Source organism: Leptidea sinapis, chromosome 31 (assembly GCF_905404315.1).
Source record: "Leptidea sinapis chromosome 31, ilLepSina1.1, whole genome shotgun sequence".
Taxonomy (NCBI): Eukaryota; Metazoa; Arthropoda; class Insecta; order Lepidoptera; family Pieridae; genus Leptidea; species Leptidea sinapis.
Window position 1 is genome coordinate 3,635,609 of NC_066295.1, and position 27,430 is coordinate 3,663,038.

The window sequence follows — 27,430 nt, forward strand, 5'->3', positions numbered from 1 at the left end:
CCTTTAAGGAAGGTGTACGCGCTTTTTTTGAAGGTACCCATGTCGTATCGTCCCGGAAACACCGCAAAAGGAAGCTCATTCCACAGCTTTGTAGTACGTGGAAGAAAGTTCCTGGAAAACCGCACTGTGGAGGTCCGCCACACATCCAGATGGTGGGGGTGATATCCTAACTTGTGGCGTGTCGTGGAAAGGTGGAATTTGGCGGCAGGAATTAGGTGAAACAACTCTTCGGTACACTTCCCGTGATAAATTCCATCCCTCCATCCATCAAGATCCCAGAATAACTTCGAAACAAATGTATTACGCAATTCAAAGGAATTGTTAAAAAAACGTTTGTGTGGTAAAGTTTACTATATCATAAATGACTTTCTTAATGATTCCACAGATTGGGATATATATATTAAGACTCAGGCTATAAATAATAAATTTTATTATAAGATTTTAACCATATTTTTTGAGTTTATGGGGCCGTTCTTCTCAGGTCTGAGGCATACCTTTCAACAAGACGTTGACCCGGCATCGACACCGACGCAAGCAAAAATATTTTTGTGAGCATTGCGGAGCACTTTAATGGACTTATGCGGACCAACAAGAAATTATATAGAGAATTGCTTACATAGTCGTCCCCTTACATTTTTATTTTCAATGATTGGACCGAAGGTGGATTAGGAATATATTGAATTATATACTCAAGTAAACCTTAATACTATTTATTATACATTATCCACAATTTGTTTATTAGTATTTGGGTGTCTTGAATCCCGGTTCGTCCCCGCTCGCTGGCACTTTCCGTTTCTGTATTATATTTTGAATCTGTAACAAACATTTAATGGAAATTTTAGATTCAAATATATCTCCTGTCCTGAAACGTTTTTAAATCCTCACAGAAACATACGAGTAAAATGTAGATCCTAACGAAAAATATATATCATCCAATGACGTTGAATATAGACAAATAACGTATTATAAAAACAAAGCCGAAATATGTAAAATGCCACAAATTATATCATTATAAGCTTCGACTGCTATATCTATACAATACCGCATTTACTCCAGTTGTTTAAAATATTCTCGGTCAATAAGCAGCATTGTAAAACATTTATTCAGTACAGGTTACGAATTTTCAATTTAGGATCCGATTCGGACAGTAACAGTTGACACACTACTAAGGAGAAGTGTGCTTACATTGTCTTTAAACACACTTTGGCAGTTCTGCTAACAGACTGCGAATGATATGTCATTTTATGTGTATAGGACGTCACTTATATCGTCATATCCTTAGCGCAGCCCTTTTTGAGATTTAAGAAATATAAAACAACATACCGTCGCGCTAACGCGGGCGAGACAATCATTAGTGTGATAAGGACAGATGCAGCTCCGACTAAAACTCTACAAACAACGGTTTCTTTCTCGGCCAATGGCTCCTCCAAACATTAACGTCTCTCCATCACCAGCAACCAGCTCGGTACATGCTCATTAATCTAACTTAAATACAACTCAAGACTGTATATCGGTAAGAGCTTGTTCAGTTATCCTATCATCCGGCCTGATGCAAATCATGTGTTTTATGGAACATCCTATAAAACTACCAAGGCGAACGACACCAATTCGTTTACGGATAATATGTTAGTACCAATGGCTATAATTAATTAAGCCACAACAATACCCACACTTTTTAAAGTCCATCTTGTTCAACCTTCATTTAACCCTCAAAGCAACTCGCTGGAGTAGATAATGTTTCGCGATAAAAGAACAGCCACTAGTGTTAAAGATAATTTAAATTCCGTTATTAAACAAATTTCTACCCGTGCAAAACTCACTTAGTAAGTTCTATCTTACACTAACTAATAGTAAAAACCTTTGATAAGCACTCATAAGACTGCCTAGATCAAGCCAATGAGTTTACAATGCAATTTATTACGAAAAATATTCTTCAAAGTTATACTACCACGGAAAAAGGTAGGCTAGATAAATATGTAATGTTTCAAAAATATGTCTTCGTAATTTGACAGCGATAATAAGCTAGTCTACTGACCAACTGGCCTTGGAATCCTAACAAAAAATTTCGCAATGTAAGCCCCCGAGCCCCGATCTAATAATCTATCTCACTTGCTCTCATGTGTAATTGATTATGTCCCGTTTCAACTTTTAGTTCCAAGGTAGTTTGCGCGCCCAAGAGCGGATGGATAAATGGACTGAGTATTTTCTTGTTATGTTTATTTATTAGTTTATAAGTCTTTATCAACTAAAAATTATTCGGTTAGTAATACGTGGAAAAAGTAAATACTAATTATAAATTAAACGTAGAAGACACAAGTTTAAAAAAAGTGCATAAAATAATCATTAATATTTATAATAATTGTATTGTTTTCAATATCCTGCATGATAAATCAATATAGTAATTGCAGTAATAATGTCTCTTTACCGCTAGATGGCGGTAAAAATGAAAATGTGTAGTGAATTTGAATAAAAAACATTTTATGTAAATACTATGCGTACTAAGGCTATTGAGATGAAAAAGGAAAGCAGTTTAACGAATTATGAATCTAATAAAATTGCGGTCTGCTACTCATATTATCGTGTAGGTAAGTGCATTATGGTTACGATAGATGCATTTTAAAACCAAAACTTATCTAGCTATTATATTATTGAGTACTCTCTACAGCTGTGCCTACCTCAGTAGAAAGCCAACGCCCCTGACGCACAAACCAGATGTTGTGGGTAGCCCATCTTTGAGAGTCAATTGATGATATTATATAACCACAGCAACCAAAGCTTCCTTAATTCAATATAGGACTCCTATTGATGTACCAGTTCGTATTCAGTCTAGCCTCACCTGCTGCCACTCTCGGTCCAACTCGGCCTTCTCGCTCTTGTCCTTGGTTTTCCTCGTCTTCCGGCCGTCCTGAGTCTTCACACCGTACTGGAAGGCGGCCTTCGGTAGCGCCTCCTTGCTGCTCATGTACGCCGAGTACTCCTCTTGTGTGTCAAAGTCCCAACGACCTGTTATCACAATCAAAAACCTGTCAAAAGAGAGTTCAACTCCCACATGCAAATCTAAACATGCACAAAATCGACCCAACTCAAAGAGACAACGCAATGGAGCGGTCAATATCTATCTCAAGTGTAAGTCTGTATACATTGATATACATAAGAAAGTGATCATATAAGGCGTCCTGCATACAGTTGATTTCGGGAATCTTTTTAATTTATACCCATAAAGCCCCTCCTTACAGGCTACAGATACAGGCCCCTACTGATATACAGGCTTGACTTAAATTTAAGCATTTAATTATTTATCGCTCGTGAATTATTAAGCGATATACTTCAGAAGTAAAACTTTTCTGTCCGATTCCTTTTCTAACTCGCTTATTGATGAGCCTTGTATTACATACTCTTGCAAATCAACCGGCGTGATTTATTTTAACTCGCCATGGCCAATTTTGATTTAATGCTCCACTAGCTAACTGAACGGCTTACCACGCCATTCTATTCTTAATGACATTAAAGTAAGAAGCTGAGAGTTATTAAGTATCACTTATTAAAAGTCAAATTCAAAAAGACCTGAGAGAATGGCTGCAAGAAAATCAGGCATTTTTAAATAATTATAAGAGAGTGAAACTGCGAGGCAATATGAAAAGCTCGTTGTAAATCCATAATCATCCAAATGTTTTGATTTTTGTTGAGTGTTAATTCTACTTTTTAGTCTCGTGCCATATTTGGGCGAGTCAACTTAGGATGCCTCGTGTAGAAGCGAAACACGTGTGGAATTCATTGAAGACAAATATTAGCGGAATTTACACTCAATCAAAAAATTGAGTAAGTAAGTTGTCATAACAGCGACCTATGGGGCCCTTCTTGTTGCCGGCGTCCATCTTGGAGTAGTCCACCTCGTCGTCCGAGTCGTCGATGGCGTCGTCCATCTCCCGCAGCCCCGGGTAACACTCCGCGTAGCCCTCGGGCTCCGCCGCCAGTCGCGACAGCAGCGCCGCCGACCGCTTGTCGCGCTCCTCCGGGCGGGGCGCCACAGGACCCGCCCCTGACACATAACACATACTAATTAGTACAAAATAAAAATAAAACAAATTCGCGTGTGTTCATGTGTGTGTATGTACGTATGTTTGTGTGTGTGTGTGTGTCTAAGAAGTAAAAAGGAAACAGTGGTTGGTTCATACATCTCTATCGAAATAATCTGATGAGGAATTATTATCATAAATTGATGGCATACTTTGAATTTCTATAATAACACTTTCTGTACCGAAATTATCCATTGTATGCAATTAACAAACAAAACACAACAGTAACCACGTGTTGCATCACGTGGTGGGGCGTCACTGGCGGCCGAGTGACTGAGATACCATACAGATCCATAGTGATTAGTGGTGATGCAAGTTTGTACTACTTCAGTGCCAACTAACAGTTGGTAGCATCATCACGGTAGACGGTCGTGCCCTATATAAGCCAGAGCGCTAAGTTCGAGTAGACATTACTTATTGTGAATTCTATTCTTCTCCTCCCCATACAGAACTCAGCATAGAATAATTCTTCTTATTGTATGCTGAGTTCAGTATGGGGTAACACTGCCCTATTGTGATTGAGCCAATGATTATTGTAATTATTAATGGTAACTGTAAAATATAGATATTTCAATTACAATTCAAGTATATTATATATTTTAAAATATTGCACGATACTAGTTACAAACATGGACAAGTAAAAAAAAGAAGGACTCCGTGTTACCAACGTAATAGTGAAGCATCAAAACAAGCCAGCTAACGTGTAAATACACAAGCCCACGCACACTTACACTAATATAAGCCGATCAGCCGCCATTATGACATCTGCCATCTTCTAGTGACGGATCAGTTTACGTCGCATTAAAATATTTTTTAAATGCTGCCGTGTATTGAGAAATTTTATAAAATCAATGCTTGGTTATAATAAAAGTGTCAAGGGATTACCTTTCAGAGATACAATAGTTTTTATAACACTATTTTTTGTTCTTTTCATAATACAAATCAAATCGCTGTTTAGGACACAAAACCTCCGCTACGCGTGATAATAACATCCAGTGTGACCGGATAATAAACGGGGAGTTTACCCGAAATATTGGGTGATTTATGATAACAGGTCTGTCTTTACCAATATGTTTTTGAAGTAGTGAGGAACACTAAATCAATACAAGTATCAATCTCATCTTTAATCTGGTGCATCCCAGTATCAGTTCTAAACATTAAATAGCTTGCAACGCAGAGCTATTCGAGTTGTGGGGGATCCAGTACTCTACCAAATTTCCATCATTTATGTATTTACTTAGTAACCAAATCACTGTAAAGCAAATAACTATGTATTTGTTCTCTAAAAATCAAACCGCCAATCCTTACTTAAGGTGTTACTGTTGTTGTTTTACATGCTTGCGATATTTATTTTTATTTTAGGAAACAATCTGACTATCAGAAATTAAAAAATCAGAGTTAAAAGTAATGAGGCTATATAATAGTCATATAGTCATAGGACTAATAACGGGACATAATTTGTGTTATCTGGTATCCCCCATAACTGCACAGACACTAGGCTTAAAGGCGCTTCACTCGTTAATACCACGGCGCGGAGTTCCAATATTTTTATTCAAAATCACTTATTGTACGTGGAAAACTACCACCCATTAAAAATAGACTGCCACATACCTGAGAAGAACGGGCGCAAGAAACTCAGCGGGCTTTTTTTATATAAAAATATGGATTACAATGTGATATCGTACAGTAAACATTTATAATTAAAGAGCCTGGGCTTAATTCCGTCTGTGGTGTCATTAAGAAAATCGTTTATGCTATAGTAACCTTTCCCACACAAACGTTATTTAACAATTGTTTTTTTTTCTCGTCCGTGTCACACGGGCCCCACCTTCGTCCTTGTCGACGTCTGCGTCGTGCTTATCGAAGTAGCTGTCTCGAGCGCGCTGGTCGCCGCGGTCGCCACGCCTCTCTCCGACCACGTAGTCGCCAATATCGCCGTAGATCGAGTCGTCGTTGCGACCCTTCTCGCCTGACTTTTCCTGTTCATATGATAACAATAAGTGACGAACCATGCTCATCATCTGTCCAAAAGTCCGATCACCAACAATCTTATTCTTAATATTATATTTATTATATTATTTCTAGGTATGGCTTTACGTTGGCCAACTTCAATTTACCAGTTATCGATTTATGTTAGTTGAATACGTAACCCATGGAATATTTGCATGTCTGTCAAGACGAAACTTAGTCTTAAATTTATAACAACTTTAACTATAAATTTTTCATGCAAATAAAGATCCAGAGTCCATGGTCCGTAGATCGAACAGTGACTTACGTTTTACTGCTAATAAATTTTGAAACAGATTTGTGAAATACTTACGCAAAAAAATGGGTTTTTAAGAAATTTATACTTCTTTAGAAAACGAAAATAACTTCCAAACTTTTATTTTGATACCTAAGTTCCAAAGAGTAACAATTCAGAAAAGGGTTCCAAAAGAAAACAACTCTAGTTGTCACTGTTTGAAACGAAAATATTCTAGACTTATGAAAATATATTATAAGTAACAACTGAACTATATTCACTTATGTCTCTGGGTTATCGTTTATCGAACAATTTCTCATACTTTTCTCAAACATAGTGAATTTCAGACTTGTTACACTTTGAAACTGAGGTATCGATATAAACATGTCAATTATGAGGAATTTGCCACACGTGTCGCTTCCATCGCCTTACCGCAACAATGTGGCCGCAGCGTAAGAAATCAAAACTATCTTGTCTACAAACCTCTGTATTCATCTGACTTCTTGGTTACCGGTTATTACTGGTTAGCTGTTGTTATGTATCTACTTTGTAACTATCCTAAAAGAAAATTTATCAACTACTTCATAGTGTCGGAATATCGTGACGCTGTGACGCATCATAAATAAGTCACTCCCATATTTTTTCAGTTGTCAGAGCTCTATGCCTGAAGTACAGTTCAGACAGAAAACTGTTCGGCGAGCTCTGATTTCGTTGGACGTCAGGAAGTCGAACGGGCCGGATGGCATTTCTCCAATCGTGCTTAGAACGTGTGCCCCTGAGTTGACGCCGGTGCTAACGCGTTTATTCCGGCACTCTTATTCAAAAGGCGTAGTCCCTGACTCATGGAAGTCAGCACTTGTCCATCCGATCCAAAAATAAGAAGACAGTTCGGATCCGGCAAACTACAGGCCTATTGCTATTACCTCCCTACTCTCCAAAATCATGGAGAGCATAATTAACCGCCAGCTCTTGAGGGTCACCAGTTGATCAACGACCGGCAGTACGGCTTTCGCCATGTTCGGTCGACTGCCGATCTTCTGGTATACCTAACACATAGATGGGCGGCGGCTATTGAAAGCAAGGGGGAAGGCCTGGCAGTTAGCCTGAATATAGCGAAGGCCTTTGATCGTGTATGGCACAAGGCGCTCCTCGCAAAACTTCCATCATTTGGGCTTCTCGAGAGCTTATGCAAGTGGACCTCTAGCTTCCTCACTGGGCGCAGCATACAGTTCGTTGTCGACGGTTATTGCTCGAATCCCATGCCCGTGAACGCTGGAGTGCCCCAAGGCTGTGTGCTATCTCCCACGCTGTTTCTTCTGCATATCAATGATATGTTGGACACCTCCAACATTCATTGCTATGCAGACGACAGCACTGGTGATGCCGTATACACGGGCCATGCAGGTCTCTCTCGGGAAAACGTCGACCAGTGCCGGGAGAAACTTGTGTCTTCTATCGAGTCCTCCCTCGAGAAGGTCGCGGAATGGGGTAAGTTGAACCTTGTCCAATTTAACCCCCAAAAGAATCAAGTTTGCGAGTTTACCACTAAAAAAACCCCATTTGCCGTATCTCCGCTCTTCAACAACACTTCCCTTAAAGCCTCGCCTAGTATCGGAATACTGGGTCTCGAAATTTCGAGCGATTGCCAATTCCGTGGCCATCTGGAGGGCAAAGCCAAATTGGCTTCGAAGAAACCGGGCGTCATTAATATAGCATGGCAATACTTCAAGCCGGCACACATTCTTGCGCTCTACAAAGCGCAGATCCGGCAACACATGGAGTATTGCTGTCATCTCTGGTCTGGCGCACCCCAGTATCAGTATCACCAAAGACTTAGCTTTTATTTTCAATAAGTGTATAGATTGCGGTATATTTCCAAACCAAAAGAAACAGAGCAAGATCACTCCTCTATTTAAGTCGGGAGATAAAGCTGACCCCACCAATTTTAGACCCATATCAGTACTACCAACCTTTAGCAAGATTTTGGAAAAAATTATGTTAACGCAATTAATTAACCATTTTTACAATAATAACCTCATGCATAATAAACAATATGGTTTTACTCAAGGTCTTTCAACCACAGATGCTAGTATCGACTTAATAAGAAATATTTTGGACACTTGGGAGGAGTCATGTGATGCGTTAGGAGTGTTTTGTGATTTATCCAATGCATTCGACTGCGTTCATCATGAAACCTTACTTCAAAAATTTCACCACTATGGTGTTAGGGATGTTTCACTAGATTTACTAAAATCATACTTGTGTAATAGGATTCAAAGAGTAGACGTTAATGGAAAAAGATCAACTGGCTCTATCATATCGATGGGTGTACCGCAGGGCTCAATCTTGGGTCCTTTTTTGTTCCTGGTTTACGTGAATGATTTACCATACCTTATCTATACTATCTATACTAATATTATAAAGCTGCAGTGTTTGTTTGTTTGTTTGTTTGTTTGAACGCGCTAATCTCTGGTACTACTGGTCCGATTTGAATGATTCTTTCAGTGTTGGGTAGTCCATTTATCGAGGAAGGCTATAGGCTATTTTTTTTTTTCAAAATTAGGGATTCGTAATAAAATTGCTATTTTGTAACACAAGATGTAAAATCGAAAACCTATTTTTGCGTGCGCTGCAAAAACTATTGACAATAGAACAAAATGATGTACAGGCTATAATATAGGCAATATTTTATTACTTATAAAACTATCGCGTGAATTATACTTTATATGGCAAAACAACGTTTGCCGGGTCAGCTAGTTCAAAATAAATATGATATTATACTGTTTGCTGACGATACATCTTTGTTATTTAAAATAAAACGCCAGCAAAAAACTTTTTGTCAGGTTGACGACGACATTGCTGAAGTAGTAAATTGGTTTAATGTTAATAACTTACTTTTAAACAAAAGGAAAACAAAATGTGTAAGGTTTACACTTCCAAATATAAAACACCAACCAACACCTATAAAAATTAATAATGAAAAACTTGATGTAGTAGAAACGACAACATTCCTAGGCATTACATTAGACGTTAATCTACAATGGGATGCTCACATAAAAAACTTATGTAATCGACTTAGCTCTGCAGTATTTGCGATAAAAAAAATTAGGCAGCTGACAGATGTTTAAACGGCTAGACTTGTATATTTCAGCTACTTTCATAGTGTCATGTCTTATGGAATTATATTGTGGGGTAGGGCTGCAGATATTGAAAACATATTTGTGCTGCAGAAAAGAGCAATTCGAGCAGTCTATAAAATGCGTTCAAGGGATTCATTGAGAGAAAAGTTTAGTGAAATAAATATTATGACAGTACACTGCCAGTACATATACGAGAACCTCCTATACGCCCATAAAAATATTAGCCAATTTAAAAAGAATAGTGATGTACAGTGTCAATACTCGAAAACATAAACTCGCAATTCCATCTACTAGGCTCCGTAAAATTGCTAAATCTTTTAAAGTGGATTGTGTTGTATTTTATAATAAACTCCCAAATGAAATTAAAATGTTACCTATTAAAAAATTTAAATGTATCGTAAAAAATAAATTAACATCTAAGGCCTATTATAGCGTGAAAGATAGTTGGAATTAATGTTCTAAATTTTGTTAATGAATATTGTTATACTCATGTGAATGCTATTGTAACTTTTGTACTTCATCCTGACTTGCACTAAATAACTTATAAAGTTTTACAATGAATAAAGAATTTTGACTTTGACTCTGACATCTGGATGTGTGGCGGTCCTCCACACTGCGGTTTTCAAGGAGCTTTCTTCCTCGTACTACGAAGCTGTGGAATGAGCTTCCTTGTGCGGTGTTTCCGGGACGATACGACATGTGTACCTTCAAAAAAGCGCGTAAACCTTCCTTAAAGGCCGGCAACACTCTTGTGATTCCTCTGGTGTTGCAAGAGAATGCGGGCGGCGATGATCACTTAACACCAGTGAGACCCGTACGCTCGTGTGTCCTCTTTTTCCATAAAAAAACTACTCGTACCAAAATGATACATCATTCGAAATTTTTGTTCTTACTTTCAATTTCTTTAACTTCCTATGTCTTCCGTGTCTTAGGTACGAGAATATTTGTGCCAGTTTCTCAATGATGACGTCATTGGTCGTGGCCGACGACGTCCGCTCGTCGAACTCCGGCACGTCGGCCTTGCTTCGAGTGAGTGTCGTCGGAATGTCGCTGTCGATCGTCCCCTCCTCGTCCAATTCGACGACATACGCCATGCGGCCGGGTGCGAATAACTCATTGCGGGTTACTTTTTTACTTCTGAAAATAATATAACATATTTAAGTTGGGTTGCATCATATTAGCGGTTACAGTTAAGGCTCAAATCAAATTTAACTAGTTTTTACCAGTAGAAGGCTCTTTTGCACAGGAAGCCGGATCGTTTATGGGTACTACAACGGCGCCTATTTCTACCGTGAAGCAGTAATGTGTAAACATTACTGTGTTTCGGTCTGAAGGGCGCCATAGCTAGTGAAATTACTGGGCAAATGAGACTTAACATCTTATTTCTAAAGGTGACGAGCGCAACTTCAATTATAGTGCCGCTCAGATGTTTTGGGTTTTTCAAGAATCCTGAGCAGCACTGCATTTTAATGGGCAAGGCATCAATTTCCATCAGCTGAACGTCCTGCTCGTCTCGTCCCTTATTTTTATATAAATAAAAAAAAATTACAGTAACACTGACTTTAACATGATCTGCGGAATGTATTGCACCATTGTATAATATAGTGAAATAACAAGTCAATATCGAATATTTATCTGAAATTTTTAATACATCGCTATTTAGATAGTATTTAACATTAACGATAGGTTAACAGTTAAAGTTATGACGTCATCTAAAAATTGTCAAATGGTGCAACACATTTTTTGCTTAACCGGTATTTTAACATGTTTGTTATTGCTAAAGTTAGTTGATACAACTCAGCCTTAGTCTAATAAGGGTCCACAGGATGCCGGCTTTCTACAACCGTTAAGCAATAGTGTTAGTACAAACCATAGACTTATAATATATACTAGCGTATAGACCAACTGACAACCTGATAATACGAATTATTTGCGTTAGCTAATGAATTATTATTTTATGAAAATTCTTTGTGCTCTTAAAATATCATAAAATATAATAATACTCACTTTTGATCAACAATCATGTTGTAAATATTTTTTGCCACTGTTGTTTTAAACTGCAACTCTTCTTCCTGGAATATTGAAACTTATTGAATCTCTGTTTTTTTTTTAATATTGACACACTGTTTACACAAATTATCTTGCCCCAAGTTAAGCATATATAGCCTGTGTTATGGGTTACAAGACAATGATATATTTAATACAATATACTTACTTAAACATACATATATTCATATAAACATACATAAACACCTTTAAACATCCATGACTCGGAAACAAACATCTATATTCTATATATAAATGCTTGCACCTACCGGGATTCGAACCCGGGACCTCTAGCTTAGTAGGTAGGATCGCTATCCACTCGGCTATAGATTTAAGTTCACACTTTCTGTCACATATACACGTGTTGGAACTGTAATATTACACACACACACACACTCACGCCTTGTTCCCGTCGGGGTAGTCAGAGACAACAGAACGTCACTTGCTTCTATCCTTACAAACCTCACGCGCTTCCTCTACATTCATTACTCTTTTCATACATGCTCGCCGGTTGCGGGTGCTTCAGTGTAATATTATATTTTTCTATATTATCATCATTATGAAAAGTATTATATATTTTGAATAATTATATTGTATTTAACATTTTCAAACCTTTACTGTTAGGTTTAAAATATTAGAGTAAGTTACAAATGAAATTTTTCAATAGGATAAATATCCTCTTTATTCTTCTTCCAATTCAATTCTTAATCCAAGTCTAGGCAAATGCCTAGACTTGGATTAAGAATTTTATTCATTGTATTTTCTTTGATTAAGTGTTACTGTTAATTCAATGTAGTTTATTTAAAGCTTTGCACAGCAGATTATGTTAAGACTAAAAAAAGGTCACATTTTAATAATTGGAGAGTGAAATGTTCTACAGCAACATAAAACAAACTAAAAAAAAATTAAATAGACTTTAAATTGCTATATTACTTTTAAACTATCAGTAAAAGGTGCCTATTATATACAAGACTAGCTGACCCGACAGACGTTGTTCTGTATATAAAATTAGGTAATTTTTACCTCCTGAGAGAGTTAGAAAGATAATATAAATTCTAATTAGTTATTCATTGTATACTATTCTTTTAACTTGATTCCTAAACGACGGGGGAAACATCAAAGGAAAAACAAAATTGTTGTTTTTATTTAATTCCGAGAATTTTCATATTTATTCACCTTTTAAACCTTCTCTGGACTCCCACAAATAATTCAAGACCAAAATTAGACAAATCGGTCCAGCCGTTCTCGTGTTTTAGCGAGACTAACAAACAGTAATTTATTTATATATATATATATAGATAGATAGATGATCATAAAGGTTGGTTAAAATTAACAAGTGTGGCATTATGGTCTATACTTTGTTGATAATATGTCATGTTAAGTATTGTAACTTGCCAAAGTGATCATTTAGCTGTTTTTTTCTTCATCAGTAGTATTTCTGTTTCGGTCTGAAGGGCGCCGTAGCTAATGAAATTACTGGGCAAATGAGAGTTAACATCTTATGTTTCAAGGTGACGAGCGCAATTGTAGTGCCGCTCAGAATTTAGGGTTTTCAAGAATCATGAGCATTGTATTGGGAGGGGCAAATCAAATTCAAATTTAAAAAAAATAGCTCCACTGTTGAATGTCATTCATTCTTATGGTATGATAGTATATTTGAGTTAAAATTTACAGCCAATTTGGGATTACATAGGCAACTTAAAGTCAAAGTTTTCATTTGCATAAACATGTAAGATTGATGTTACATAAATATTATTAAGTACCTACATGTTTGCCACATTTATGACGTGCAAATTTTATAAAATACATTTCTAAATCATTAGTTACAATAATATAAATTTAACAAAAGATTAGTAGCAGTATTATATAGTATATAGTCAAGTTTTTAGTTGAAAATATTCGTCTAACGAATATAAGCAGTTTTTACTAAGGTATATTTTCTATCAAAAATACACATTGATATAATTACATACATATAACTTTAAGTATCACTTACAACGACCACAACTTCTTTCTTTTCTTTAACTGGTTCGACAGGCTCTGTCACCAGTCTCTCCATTTCAGCCTCTTGCTCTTGTTCACGAGTCTGTATCTCGGACCGGACCTGAAATTAATTTACAATTGATAATACTTTCAGCGAATACAAATTTTCAAAAGCTAAAGGCAAAGTTCTTTATTTGGCCAGAAACATTCACAAATAAAGTTTCGTATTGACAGACATGCAAATATTTTTGTGGTTTCACTTCACAATATTAAAAACCTATCACAATCAATAATGACTGCTATATGTAATTTGACCAACGTAAAGCCTACTACAACATCAAGTCTACTCTTGAAAAGCTTTTGGATATACACATTTTGGACATAGGTTTTGGATGGATACAATTCTCAAAATTCAGTTAAAAATATATCAGTCAAAATTCTTTTATTTTATCATTTTATAGCATTATTATTTCTATGATGAATGATTATCTTATCCCGACCTATAAGTTGTCTTTATAGTACTCTCAAACAGCTTAATTATATTAATGATATGTTGTGCTACATTTTATATGATCACTTTTTTTAAATAGTCTTGGTTCCCTCAGGGCTAGGGGTTAAGCTATCTAACAGTCAGTTTAACAATCTGACTTCGACTCAATTCGCTGTATTTGTATATGAAATTGGAAAAAAAAATACCGCGTTTTCAAACGCCAAGGCACTGACATAATTAAGAAAAATATATAGATATTCGAATGTTCGTTCTGTCCCTTGTAAATAAAATCATCCTAAAATATGGGTGCAGATAAAGTTTTGTATGAACTAGGTACTTACATAAATATTATTACAAAACCTATCCATAGATAACCCCACACACATGATGATTTGATGAAAAAAGGTTTTTGGGTGTCAGTCCTAAGTATGGGGAACCCCCAAAATTTATTGTTTTCTTTCTATTTTTGTGTGAAAATGTTAATGCGGTTCACAGAATACATCTACTTACCAAGTCTCAACAGTATAGTTCTTATAGTTTTGGAAAGAAGTAGCTATGACACACACGGACAGACAAGACAAACATGACGAATCTATTAGGGTTCCATTTTTTGCCATTTGGCTACGGAACCCTAATAAAACTTAACAACCTGGTTTTTTTTTCTATTTATTCCCTTGAAAGGTATAGGTACATATACAGGGTGTAATTGTTAAGTGTGGCCAGATGATTCTTCTGTAACTATTGCAGATATCAAAAAAACTTTAAACTGATATTGAAAGTACACCTAATCTGACTAAAATTAAAATTAAAACACCATTTACTTTTAAAAATCAAACAAAGAGTATCAAAAATGTTGATATTAAACACTTTCATACTATTAGTATATAGATTTCATAGTATTAGTAGAATGGTTATAATAAATCTATTTTTGAGAATTTTCCTTTATCACTGAGGTTATTACCTCAAATTGATATTTTAGAGCTTATAATTTTTTTTACAATAATATTTTTAACAGTCAAAAAAACAGGGTAATATGGAAACACAAGAGATTGTAAACATGCAGTAATATTTTGTACTAACTGACTAAAATTATGGACGTAATACTGACTAACTACATAAAAATATATTCCATTTTATTAATTAAACTTTAACTTTTAAACAAGGTCAAGTTAGCGATTTATGAATTAAATTGTGAATTGTATTAAAATAAGACACTGCTTAGTATTTTCTTTGATTAACATTTAAATAAAACTCTGTCTAAAGAATTTAAACTTGTGTAACTGTGTTTTTACATCAGATTTTGCGTAAAAGTTACATTTTTATTGGAGGGAGGAAGAAAAGGACAGTCAGTAAATGACGGAGGCAATAAATGACGCTAAACTTAATAATGACTATGACAAATACGATCTTGACTCATTGCAATCACAGTGCCTCTATAAACATGCTCTGGAAAGGTCACGAAACTCGGGTTAACTAAAATAATAATAAAAATGAAACTTTTACGCAAAATCTAATGTTATTGCCCACAGTTACAATTACACGCATTTTAATGCTTTAAACTGTTTTATTTAGACACTGCTTTTTTAATCAGAAATGTGTTGAATAATGATAACTGATACACCAGTTTTCTTTTGCAATTATAAAGCAGTATATACAACTTATGAAAATAGATGGCTGGAAGTTATACTAATTTCTGTATTTTCTTACCTTTTGTAGGAGAGCATAATCAAGACCTTTCACCAAGTGAGTATGTTCCATATCACCACCAAGATATTTCGATTCCTGTAAACATTATTTAAATGTTATAAGCATTAGATCATAATTCTTTATAAACAAACTCGGCAGGTATATGAACACAGCGTAAGAAAATCTTACTATGCTATCCTATATTCTATTAGCCAACATATTCACAGATATAATACAATAATGACATTACTTTTATTAAAGTATTTCAATGAAACTAAACCTAATTGTTGTCTGTTAAGATTTAGTGTCGACAAGGGCTCAATGAACGAGTGAGAAGAACACTTAATAGTTATTTATGCAACTGTTGTGTAATAAGGGGTATTAAAACACAAATGTGGGTTTATCGGTTCATGATAATAGTATCACATGAATGTTTTAATACCAAATTATCAACAGTTGCATACAAGACTTAATCTACATCCATAATATGAATCCTGTATAAAAGATTCTGAAACAGTTAGCTTACTGCTAACAATAAAAAAGCCAGTCCTAGTAACCATAATATCATCCAAAGGAGTGTTATTATGAAAACGGATGATATAATGTTGTACTGAATATCATTACAACACTCGTTTGGATGATGTAATGGTTTTTAGGACATTGGGTGTTTTAATGTTGGCAATAAGCTAACTGTTTCAGTATATTTAATAGAGGATTCAAAGCATGGGTGTAGATAAAATTTAATTACCGATTGTGGTCGATATTATACACATCCCAAATGATTGCGAAACTGAAGTGGCAGTGGGCAGGGCACATAGTTCGACTACAGATGGCCGCTGGGGTAGTAAAGTCAGTCAATGGCAGGATAGCCGGAATACGTTGGATGAGGGCAGCGCAGGATCGAACGTCGTGGAGATCTTTGGGGGAGGCCTTTTTCCAGCAGTGGACGTATTCCGGCTAATAATGATGATGTGTGATCGATGCATAGCGAGATTGTTGATGAACAATTAAATCTTTTGGACAATTTTTATTTTTAAATGTTGAATACAGACACTCCTTTTAAAACATTACTCTTACGGTTGTCATTTTCATAGTTCTTAAAAGCATATTGGGGCCGCGCGTTATTCTGTGGTGGGACGACACTTAACTCAACAAAGTCAAAGTTTTTATTTGCATAAACATGTTAGATTGATGTTACATAAATATTATTAAGTACATGTTTGCCACATTTATGACGTGCAAATTTTATAAAATACATTTCTAAATCATTAGTTACAATAATATAAATTTAACAAAAGATTATTAGCAGTATTATATAGTATATAGTCAAGTTTTTAGTTGAAACTATTCGTCTAATGAATATAGGCAGTTTTTACTAAGGTATATTTTCAATTTAGATGAGAAATTCCTATTTGACGATACCTCTCTTATTATTTTTGGGATGTGATTATAGATTTTTATGCACATACAAGAAGACACAAGAAGCGTTACTATACTATAGCAGATTATATTGAATATAATAATGCATGGTTCTAACAGGACTAAAATTGTATAGTATTATAGTATGTAGTTTCAGCAATTCTGTTATTCTAGGATTTAAATGATAGGCCGGGACTTTATAATCAGTTCGTCTCCCCATGTCAAAGCCCTCTTACAAGCTGATGTAGCTTCACAATGTTTACCAATTGTTGTGTTGAAGCTGTTAACATTAAATGTAAGTGTTGTTTTTCATTAGTGAACGGATGCACAATCCAGCTCTTACCAACTGAGCTATCAGATAGCTGGATTAGTAGTGGTATTGTGGTAAAAATTAAATTTATATATTTAATCCGAGAAGTGAGGTATATCACTTAAAAGTAACAAAATGCCAGAAAAGTGTTTGACCAAGATTTTGCAGTCTCTCACCTGAATCATTTGCCTTCGTCTCTCCTTTGCATCCATACCTGATTTAACATCAGGAGCAACGGCTCTGTAAGCAATATTATAATATAATATATACCTTTTAATTGTTACATGATATACAATATATTTTATTCAGTTTAAGGAAACCATGTCAAATCCTAAAGAGTATCCTAAATCTATGCAAAAAAAACAGTCAGTAATAGTTTCAAAAAGGGTTCATCATTTTGTTTCTACATTCTTCTTATGTATAATATGTATCTCGACGACCTGTATACTGTGTAGCCGAGTGCTTAGCGATCCTAGCTACTAAGCTAGAGGTCCCGGGTTCGAATCCCGGTAGGTGCAAGCATTTATATGATGAATATGGATGTTTGTTTCCGAGTCATTGATGCTTACGAGGTCGCTCCAAGAAGTCTGAGAACACCCCAGGAATGGACTAACTGGCCGCAATAATTGCGGAAACAGGAGCCCCTATACCATACCATGGATGTTTAAATGTATTTATGTATGTTTATATGAATTTATGTATGTTAAAGTAAGTATATTGTAATAAATATATCATTGTCTTGTAACCTATAACACAGGCTATATATGCTTATCTTTATTTATTTACAGTGAACAGGTGCATCCACTGTACTTAATAAAATTGCTTTGCATAGATTGTACTTCAAATATGTATTTATAAAGTAGAGAAGCTGGAAATAATGATTTAGCGAGTGGCTATGAGATTCTTTTCATTTCTTGTCATTAAAGCTCACTTATTACGGAGTGGCGGTAAATGCTAGAATGAACCTTTGATGTAGGTACATGAATAAGCTTTTGAGTTTGTATGGTAACCTCTAAATTTAATCTGATCTAATCTTGATTAATAGAAAATAAGTATTTGTTTTTGATGGGTACTTAACAGTAAACACTACACAAAATAGCAATTATGTATTTATAAACTTGTTTTTTCACTACAACTATTTCACATGAGATTTTTTTTTATGAAAGATACAAGACGAGCAGAGTGTTCTCTCATTACAATGCAGTGCCAAGAATCCTGTTCTTGAGAAATCCAAAAATTCTGAGTGGCACTACAATAATTGCGCTCGTCACCTTGAGATATAAGAAATCAAATCTCATTTGCCCAGTAATTTCACTAGCTACAGCGCTCTTTATACTGAAACACAGTAGTGTTTTCACATTACTGCTTCACGACAGAAATAGGAGCCGTTGTGGTACGCATAATCTAGCCGGCATAGTGTGCAAAGGAGCCACTAGTAAATAATAGTAGATATAATTATTTTTAATATAAGTTACCTATATAGAAGTATTAAAATAAGTTACCTATAAGCGCTGCTTGTATTACTTATTGGATCTAAGGGGTTTCCATCCTGCAAACCATCTCTCCTTTCACGAGCCCTATCCCTATATTTCTCAGCTAACTCCGCCAACTTTGTGTCTTCTTGCTTCTTCAAAGCAGCATAATATGATTTCTTCTTCCGACGTAGCTCACCTTTGTTCTCAGTGGGTGGTGGCATAGATCTATAATATAAAAATACATACATACATTAATTTATTAAGTGCACTTGCAAGATGAGCAACAATAATTACGTTCTTTAATTATGGAGCAGCCTGTCTCGAGACTTAATACGAGAGCCCACTCATTGCATATATGAAAATGTCCTTGTTAACTATAATATCATCTATATAGCAAAAAAATATGGATTATCATAAGCTATTATTACTGAACAAATTGATAAGAAAGAAATAATGTCAAAAAATGTTCCACAATAATAGCAATTCATTGACAAAAATTCATTCAATATATTATTATTAAAAAATTGTTACTTCCTCACACAACACACTATGCATCACTGGTAGGTATGGTATATATGAATGGTAGCATTCCTAGATTGATACTTACACTAAAAAGTGTGTCCATAATTTGATTGAGGCTGGATGATTCAAGTTTTAATAATTCATTATGTAATAGTTCTGTTAATTTTCATCACAAAAAAATTCTTCTCCATATTTTTTCTACATAGCCCAAAGTATCTACCTATTTTGGACATAAAAAATATTGGTTTCGAGTTCATAGAGGCTAAGAGCCTTTGAATGAGAAAAAGAGAATTCAGTTGAACAACCAAGTTTGTATAGGTGCTGCAAAAGTCTCCATTCTAGATCCGTCCAACTCCCACAGCTTGTATTGGCTTATATCTTGTCCGGTTCCATTGTGATGGAAAGAGAAGGACAAATACGAAGGCCTCAGTAGAATACACCAAGCTTTTTAGAGGCCAGTTTTTTTGACTTATTATACTATGTCACTTCAAGCCACTGAGTGCAATTATATAAATTTGGCCTCACATAGAGTACTACTGTTCTCACCTGTGGGCGGAGCTCCCCAGTTTCTTTGATCATAGAATCTGGGTTCATTTATGATCAACCCAATTTCGGATTGGCATGATTATTTTTTGATGTTTTCGTTTGCCCCCTCTAATATATAAAACACCTGATGGTGAGAAGAAAGCCGCTCATAGCAGTGTCCGTCTTGTATGATATGAGCCTTAACACATTAGAAATCAACCTAATGTAATTCAATACAGCCCACCACACTAAGGCCGGGTTCCCATTATGCCGGACGGGCAGATTTACCAGCTCGGTAAAACTGCCGGAAGACCTAATGGCTAAAGAATATATATGAAGCTGTTCACATTATGCCGGATCCGGAAAAAATACGGCATTTTTACCAAGCGTTTTGTCACTGTGAAGTGCCGGTAAAACCACAGGACCGGAGTAATGTGAACGAATTTGCGCTGGTATCTCTCCCCCGCCCGTGCTCCCGTCAAGTCATTCGGCTCGCTAAAAGTAGACGTGTAGCATTGACATTCAAGCAGAAACTTAAATTACGCTTGTCCAAGATCCGGTGTAATGTGAACATTCTGTCTGGTGTCCGGTTTCTGTCATATCTACCGGTCCCGCATAGTGGGAACAAGGCCTAAGACACAAGATGAAATGTCTAAAATACATTAGTCTATGGCATGATCATGTTCCCTCCCTCTTAACAACTAATTTTAAAACACTTATTTTGACTAAACTCACCCAGAATTAGCCATAGCTTCCCGAACTGAGCCAGAGGGGTGAGCTCCACCTGAGGGTGTGGATCTTGGAGTCATAAGTAATTTTCTGAAGTCATCATTGGTGAGCCTTTGAGACATTGGTGTGTCTTCAACACCCCTATGGTCATCCATTTTTATTTCTTGTTTCTAATAACACAGAACATCAAATTATTAATTAAGATAATGTTCACTGAAAAGCTCTAAATTTTATTTTGAATGTAACAATTACCATATTGCTAAAGTTAATAATAATAATAAAAGCAACTAAAACTAGACATATTATTAGTTTTCATCTTATTAATGGAGATAATTTATTTTATATACATATATTGCATTTCATACTGTTAAAAGATTTTTTAGACACTCCCTACCAACTAATAACCTCCTCTGTGCTGATAGCCCTAAAGGCTTTTACAGCTAATCCCGGTGGGGTCTGTGGAGGCCGAAAATGTAGCTCACAGACGCAGGGTGTCTCGGAAGGAGATTTGAACCTCGGACCGCCTGCTCACTAGGCTGGATGGAGTGAAGATCACTAGTGATCTAATATATCTGTTACTGTTAAAAGTATGCTTATGAGCCAGTTTTGATTTCAAACAGAACGATTATTGCTAATAAGTGTGATAAGGTGTTGGTAGATTGTTTAGACAGTCAAACATTTATTGTTGAATACACTGAGGTAGACAATTTGTGTCTACCATCATACTTACCTAGTAGATGTCCCAATAGTCATTTATGTAAAGGGATTAATAGTTTGGTAAACTGTTTTGAAATTCCTCAGTCTGTTGCCCCAACCACTAGCAGAATTGATGTGGAGAAAGAAAAAAGTAGAGTAAAAAAAGAGATGTTTAATATTAAAAAAAGAGATGTTTAATATTAAAAATAGATCTTTAATATTAAAAAAATATATTTTTAATAAATATTAATAATTTTGTAAATATGTGATATATATAAATGTAAGAAATAAGATTAACTTGTAATAAAGGGAAGAATAATTTTACAGTACCTCTAACCACCAAACCTATATTGATTGACAGTCAGAATTCAAACATGGTTTTTGATAAAAACTAATTTTAAACCACTTTTTACCAACAGTTACATATTTTTAATCTGCATGTACATGTAAACATTACTAGTGAAGAAATATAATTGTACAGTATAAGAATATTACAATTTACAGAAGGCATTTAATTTATTGGTCAATTTATCAGAATAAATTAATAACAAAAGCAAGCCTTCCTTTACTTAAATAGTTTACTTTTTTTACAATCAAACTGCACTGAATATTTAGCTATTCAGTGCTTTAAAGCACACTGATTTTATCATTGATGCAGGTATTTTTATGTTACAACTGTGTCATTTCGGTAGCTGTACTCTTGAATACATCCACAAGATAGAATATTGTTTTGTAATTATAATTTACAGATATTGTTAAAAAAAGAGTGCCACCAAAAGTTACTACGACACATTTGACTTTATTTTATCAAAACATATTTTTTGAGAAGAGAATAATTTTGGTGTCAATAAAATCACTCTGAGAGATTTATCTCTCAACACAAAACACTCTCCCAATATTTTATGTGCACTCATTTAATAAAACGTCCATAAGTTTTGCTAGACAATCATAATCTAAATGAGTACCTAGTTTTACAGCAGTACTTTTAATGTTTGATTGGTTTTGTGTATTTCATGGAGGTGCTAGAATTCCTTGAATATCGTGTTGGAGCTAAGAAAGTCACACTTCAAAAACGAATTTATTCTTACATATTAGAAGAGTTAGGACACAAATAGTCAATTGAAAATATTACCTATACAAAATATATCAAACACGAAGAAAAATATATGATTACACAGTTACACAGCTCATTCACACCATAGAACAATTTACCCCAGGGGTGGGACAGTCGCCTTATAGTGACATTTTCAGAAAACTGTAGTGCCATCTGTTAGTTGGCCCCAAAATTAAAGTTTTGTCAGCTGTCACTCGCTTTGAAACCTGCCCACTGGTCATAAAATGGCGGCTACTTCTAGCGTTTGCACTTTGCGCATGTATGTAGCTCTCGTGTTCCATTTTGCATATTTTTGGAATTGAAATCGAAGTGTAAGTGCGTCGAGTCAAGCCTTGTGTTCCTCCGCCTTCCTGTTGCGAATTCACTCCAAAAATCTCCTTATTCTGTGAATTTTGTGTCTATTTTTTGTGAACTTTGGTGTAATGCCGAGACGTTGTGCTTTCGGTTGTGCGCTCCGTGGTAAGTAAATTATTCTCTTAAATCTTAACAGTATAGTTTATTGAGTAATCTTGTGATAAATAAAGTATCATATAAGGTTTGTTCTACTCTCAAGTTCTACTACCGGTCCGTAGATTGAATTTGCAATCATGGTTAAAACTATTATAAACATACCGGTTTTCTGTATCTTGTCCCAAGGATTAAACTCCAATCCCTCAAATCACCTTATGTCAGACTTCAGACTCCCCCTGACTTATATGGTTTAATAATAATTGACAGCTGTGCTGGCTTCTGACACCATTTTTATCAAGAGAAAAGTCAATATATGAGTCCAAAATCTAATACTAGCCTAATGGTCATAACACTAGGTTATCACAATTTATCTGATGGCTTTAATAGTCACTCAATTTATTTAATAATGTTATTTATTATTTTCAGAGATTCCAATGCATCATTTCCTAGATTCTGTCAAATTTCCTGAGCAGTTTAAAACTTGGGTTAGTATTGTTGGTGGAAACCCTTAAACATCTGATTTTGAATGTTATAAGAAGAAGAGAATTTGTGATATACACTTTTCTGACAGACACAGAAATCGTAATCAACGGCTAAGCACATTGGCAGTTCTGATGCTTCATCTGCCTGGTAAGTCCCCTAATTTAACACATATTGAGTTAATATTCGATTCTATTCCTTATTCTGTCAGATTTAGTTACACTACTAAGAATCTTTGTTGAGTTGATGGTTTTTTTGAAAATATATTGTATCATTCTGGAAACACCTGATTTTCTTACAAAGTTGTGATTACAAAATTCAATGGTTGCATTTCTAGCTGAAACTGGTTTATTATCAATGATAATCATTCAATAATGAAACATAATCTTTACATATTCACATTATTTTTCAGGACAACTACAGAGTCAAGTAATCTTAGGACAAGCTTCATCCACACAACATTTACTGCCTACAATAATACAGCAAGACTGTTCAGGTAAATAATTTTTAAAACTTATTTACAATGTCGTAAAGGTTACTATAACATAAGTGACATTCTTAATGATACCACAGAAATGGCATGGAGTGGCCACCCTCAGGGTATTAAATAATTAATTTTATTGTATGATTTAACATATTTTTATGCAAAAAAAAGAAGCCCACTGAGTATCTTATGCCCTTACTTCTCAGGTCTGAGGTATACTTTTTCCAATAGGTAGTATTGACTTTCTGTAAGTGATATTATATCCTATTTCGAATAAAATATTCAGAGAGAATATAAAGTCAAACTCAATTGCTGATAAAAATCTGTCAAAATTTAGCCTAGAAATGGGCATTGACAATTTGATTGTGTTCTGCTTTTAATCCCATGTCTTTTATGTATCTTCTTAAAATTATTGATATTTATTGACACACACATACAAAATTTTGATGTATTTGTTGGTTGTAATTTTAAAATTTTGGGCCCATAAAATGTTATTGATTGAAAATCCCACATTTGATCTTGATCTTAATGTCATGTTTTCATATAATATAGTCTTCATAATTTCATTTCATTTACATAAGATTTTACAAATCACAATAACAGTTCACCGGTTCTCTGTGGCATACAAATAATAAATAATCATTAATCTATTATTATATTTATTATTTACAGAGCCATATGTGAGCAACTTTATTTTAGAAAAAGCATCAACTTCAACAACATTCCAACCTGTGGCTGCAGGTAAAATGCACATATTTTTTTCAATTTGTTGGGTTAATGATTATATTTTGTTTTGAACACATACCTACCAAAATATTATATAATATAATATATTTCTATCTGTTATACACAACTAAACCATAAAAAAAAAACAAAATTTTATAATTTTTAATTTTGTGAGTAGTGTCAGTATGTCTTTTTTTCTATAATGGTTTTGTTTGACAGCTTATTTCAACTTGTGATTTAATTTCAGCTCTAGACTCTTAAGAAATGCTGCCCTGGTTCTACATTTTCTGAGAGCTACTTCATTATGATTTGATTTTTGGTTTTATTTTTCTCCATTATCGTCCGATTGAAATTGACGATTGAAATGATTTGAAAAGTATAGTTAAAATTCACTCTGACAAAGTGGGCAACAAACTACATAAGTATTATTTCCAATTTCAGATGCATCTCAACAATTTACTTCAGCAAGATGCTTGATGCTGGTACATAATTATAGTTTTATTAGCAAGCCTAAAGGAACAGCTGGAAAAGGTATTAATATTATTATACTAATATTACAAATGGGAAAGATTCTGATTTCTTTTGAAAATATTGTTTTTATACTTTTTTATCCAAAAAGTGCTGAATAAATTTGTATGAAATTTGGCATAGTTTATGATCTTTTGTCTAGGTGGGCAAAGTAGTTCCCTCATAGTCCCGGAGCCTATCATTTATTTTGTAGTATGTGAGTCAGCAAAGTTAGGGAGTAGCACACCTGACAATGGCGGGCTTTGATGTAATATTACAACACTCATAAGAAATTAAACATAATAAGAAATTCGAAAGGTCTTTATTTAACAAACATTAACCATAAATATGACTGTAATTTTGTAACAGCAGATTAATGCATGACATGACATAAGACTATTGAGCCAAATGTCTTTTTTGATGAAGGCTGCATTGGTACCTGATAGGATTGAGAACAGCTAATGTCCGTGTGGGAATGAAATTTTGAATATATTTTTATTCATTACTAGCTGACCCGACAGACGTCGTGCTGTACATATTAAATTCTTCTTCTTATCAAAACCTTTACTGGACTTCCACAAATATTCAAGACCGAAATTAGCCAAATAGATCCAGCCATTCTCAAGTTTTAGCAAGACTAACGAACAGCAATTCATTTTTATATATATAGACTTTAAGACTTGTCCCTTTTCATATTGTCCATTTATTTAATACCATATAATACATATATTATACCACACAATTTGTAAATTAAACATTCTTTCACAGATCTAATGGCACAGTGCACAAAGATCAAGCATCTTCAAGCAGAAATATCGCGCTTGCGAAAAAAAGGACAATCTTTCAAAGCAATGTTAAAAGGTGGTGCAGATCGATCAATCGAATTTTGTCCGGAAAATTAACATATGTCGGTGAAGACGAAACAAAAACAGCTACCCAACAATATTATGATAAACGTAAACATTATAAAAATAAAAAATAATATGCAAACATTGCTTTTTATTTCTCCCACCCAATAACTTCAATTACTCATACCAATACTACTAAATCCTATCCTTTATGTTCTATGTTGTGGCAAAATTAAATAACTAACTCTACGCGCAATTTCAACATGGTAAAAAATTAAATGCAATACCTACATTAAAAAGTAGAGTTAGTTATTTAATTGCGTCACAACATAAAAAATTAATTTCATAATTTCGAGCTACTATATTATAGTTATTTTCGGGGCCAATATTCAGATGGCGCTAGTTTTCAAATAGACAGCTCATAATGCGTAGAGAGGCGGCTCATCAAACTTAGCGCCCCAAAAAAAAATTTTTTTTTCTATTTTTGAATTTTCAATATCGCATATCGTTAGTTCGTAGGTTGTTCTTAATTGTTCGCTATAAATAATTGTTTGTTCTTTTGTTGTTTATTTAAAAACAATTAATTAAAAACCTACTATTTGGTTCTGGCCGTTGTTTTAACTGTTCTAACAAAACCTAACCTAACCAATTTTAATGAATTACAAATTAAAAAAAAAAAACAAATCGAGAACAAACAAATGTTTATAGAGAACAATCAAGAACAAATGGCGAACTAACGATGTAACAAAAAAAAATAAATAATAAAAATCTGGGGGGCTAACTTTCTTGAGCTTAGAGAGGGCTCTCTTTCCCTTCTTTTACTCTTTGGGTAAATCAAAGAGTATAATAATATATAGGGAATGAATTTACCGGAGGTTCACACTCACTTCACAGTCAATCAAAGAGAATTTAAACACTACGTTCAGTCAATCACAGAACACTTTTACTCTAACAAGCAGTCAATATGCATGAATTTTAAAAATACTTAAATTTGATTTTTTACATCCTAAAAATTATCAAACACATCAAATTATAGATTCTTATTCAATAAAAAAATAAATATTCTTTCCCGGCAATATGTACAGACGTCAGAGTCTATCCCAAGAATCTATATTGTACTAATAAATGTATGGTTGGTTTTTTCCTTCGGTTATACTGCGAAAACTACTGAACCGATCAGAATAATTCTTGTACCATTACATACAGCGTGTTTCGGAGAAGGTTTAAGTATATAATATGTTGCTGATTACTTATTGAGAACCTATTTTTTTACCTAGAAATGCCTATAAATTCGCAATCCAACTAATTCAGTCCATGAAATATCATTAAATATAGTGATAATTCATACAATGAGCGGGCGCGGGGTATTGTCGGGTCAGCACTTGCCTTGTGTAAACAAATTTGTAACAATTCTGATGAAATAAAATAATTGATTAATTTAGTATATAGTTTGTTTTTTACTTAAAAAATCAATGACGTTCT

At 34.6% G+C, this 27,430-nt stretch overlaps 2 protein-coding genes across 7 annotated transcripts; one reads left to right on the forward strand and one right to left on the reverse strand.

The window, feature by feature from the left end:
* Positions 1-694: 694 nt before the first annotated feature.
* On the reverse strand, positions 695-22,581 carry LOC126974030 (protein Red). Of its 4 annotated transcripts, none has more exons than XM_050821398.1 (12): positions 22,472-22,581; positions 20,650-20,813; positions 18,895-19,092; positions 17,569-17,632; positions 15,685-15,759; positions 13,501-13,608; positions 11,466-11,530; positions 10,352-10,595; positions 5,905-6,055; positions 3,845-4,039; positions 2,837-3,003; positions 695-813 (listed from the first exon to the last, which is right to left on the reverse strand). In XM_050821398.1, the coding sequence occupies exons 2-12, from the start codon at positions 20,796-20,798 to the stop codon at positions 739-741; spliced, it is 1,491 nt and encodes a 496-aa protein (XP_050677355.1). In that variant the 5' UTR covers positions 20,799-20,813; positions 22,472-22,581; the 3' UTR covers positions 695-738. The 4 variants fall into 4 exon arrangements, with proteins under 4 accessions (XP_050677355.1, XP_050677356.1, XP_050677357.1 ...); XM_050821399.1 differs by lacking the exon at positions 22,472-22,581 and adding an exon at positions 22,305-22,463; XM_050821400.1 differs by lacking the exon at positions 22,472-22,581 and adding an exon at positions 21,670-21,816.
* Positions 22,582-22,704: 123 nt separating this feature from the next.
* LOC126974040 (uncharacterized) lies at positions 22,705-26,032 on the forward strand. Of its 3 annotated transcripts, none has more exons than XM_050821413.1 (5): positions 22,705-22,912; positions 23,796-23,879; positions 24,540-24,608; positions 25,035-25,124; positions 25,869-26,032. In XM_050821413.1, exons 1-5 carry the CDS (start codon positions 22,876-22,878, stop codon positions 26,000-26,002), a joined length of 414 nt encoding a protein of 137 aa, XP_050677370.1. In that variant the 5' UTR covers positions 22,705-22,875; the 3' UTR covers positions 26,003-26,032. The 3 variants fall into 3 exon arrangements, 1 of the variants encoding a protein (XP_050677370.1); XR_007731465.1 differs by lacking the exon at positions 22,705-22,912 and adding an exon at positions 23,369-23,533; XR_007731466.1 differs by lacking the exons at positions 22,705-22,912; positions 25,035-25,124; positions 25,869-26,032 and adding exons at positions 23,378-23,533; positions 24,976-24,986.
* The last annotated feature ends 1,398 nt before the right edge of the window (positions 26,033-27,430 follow it).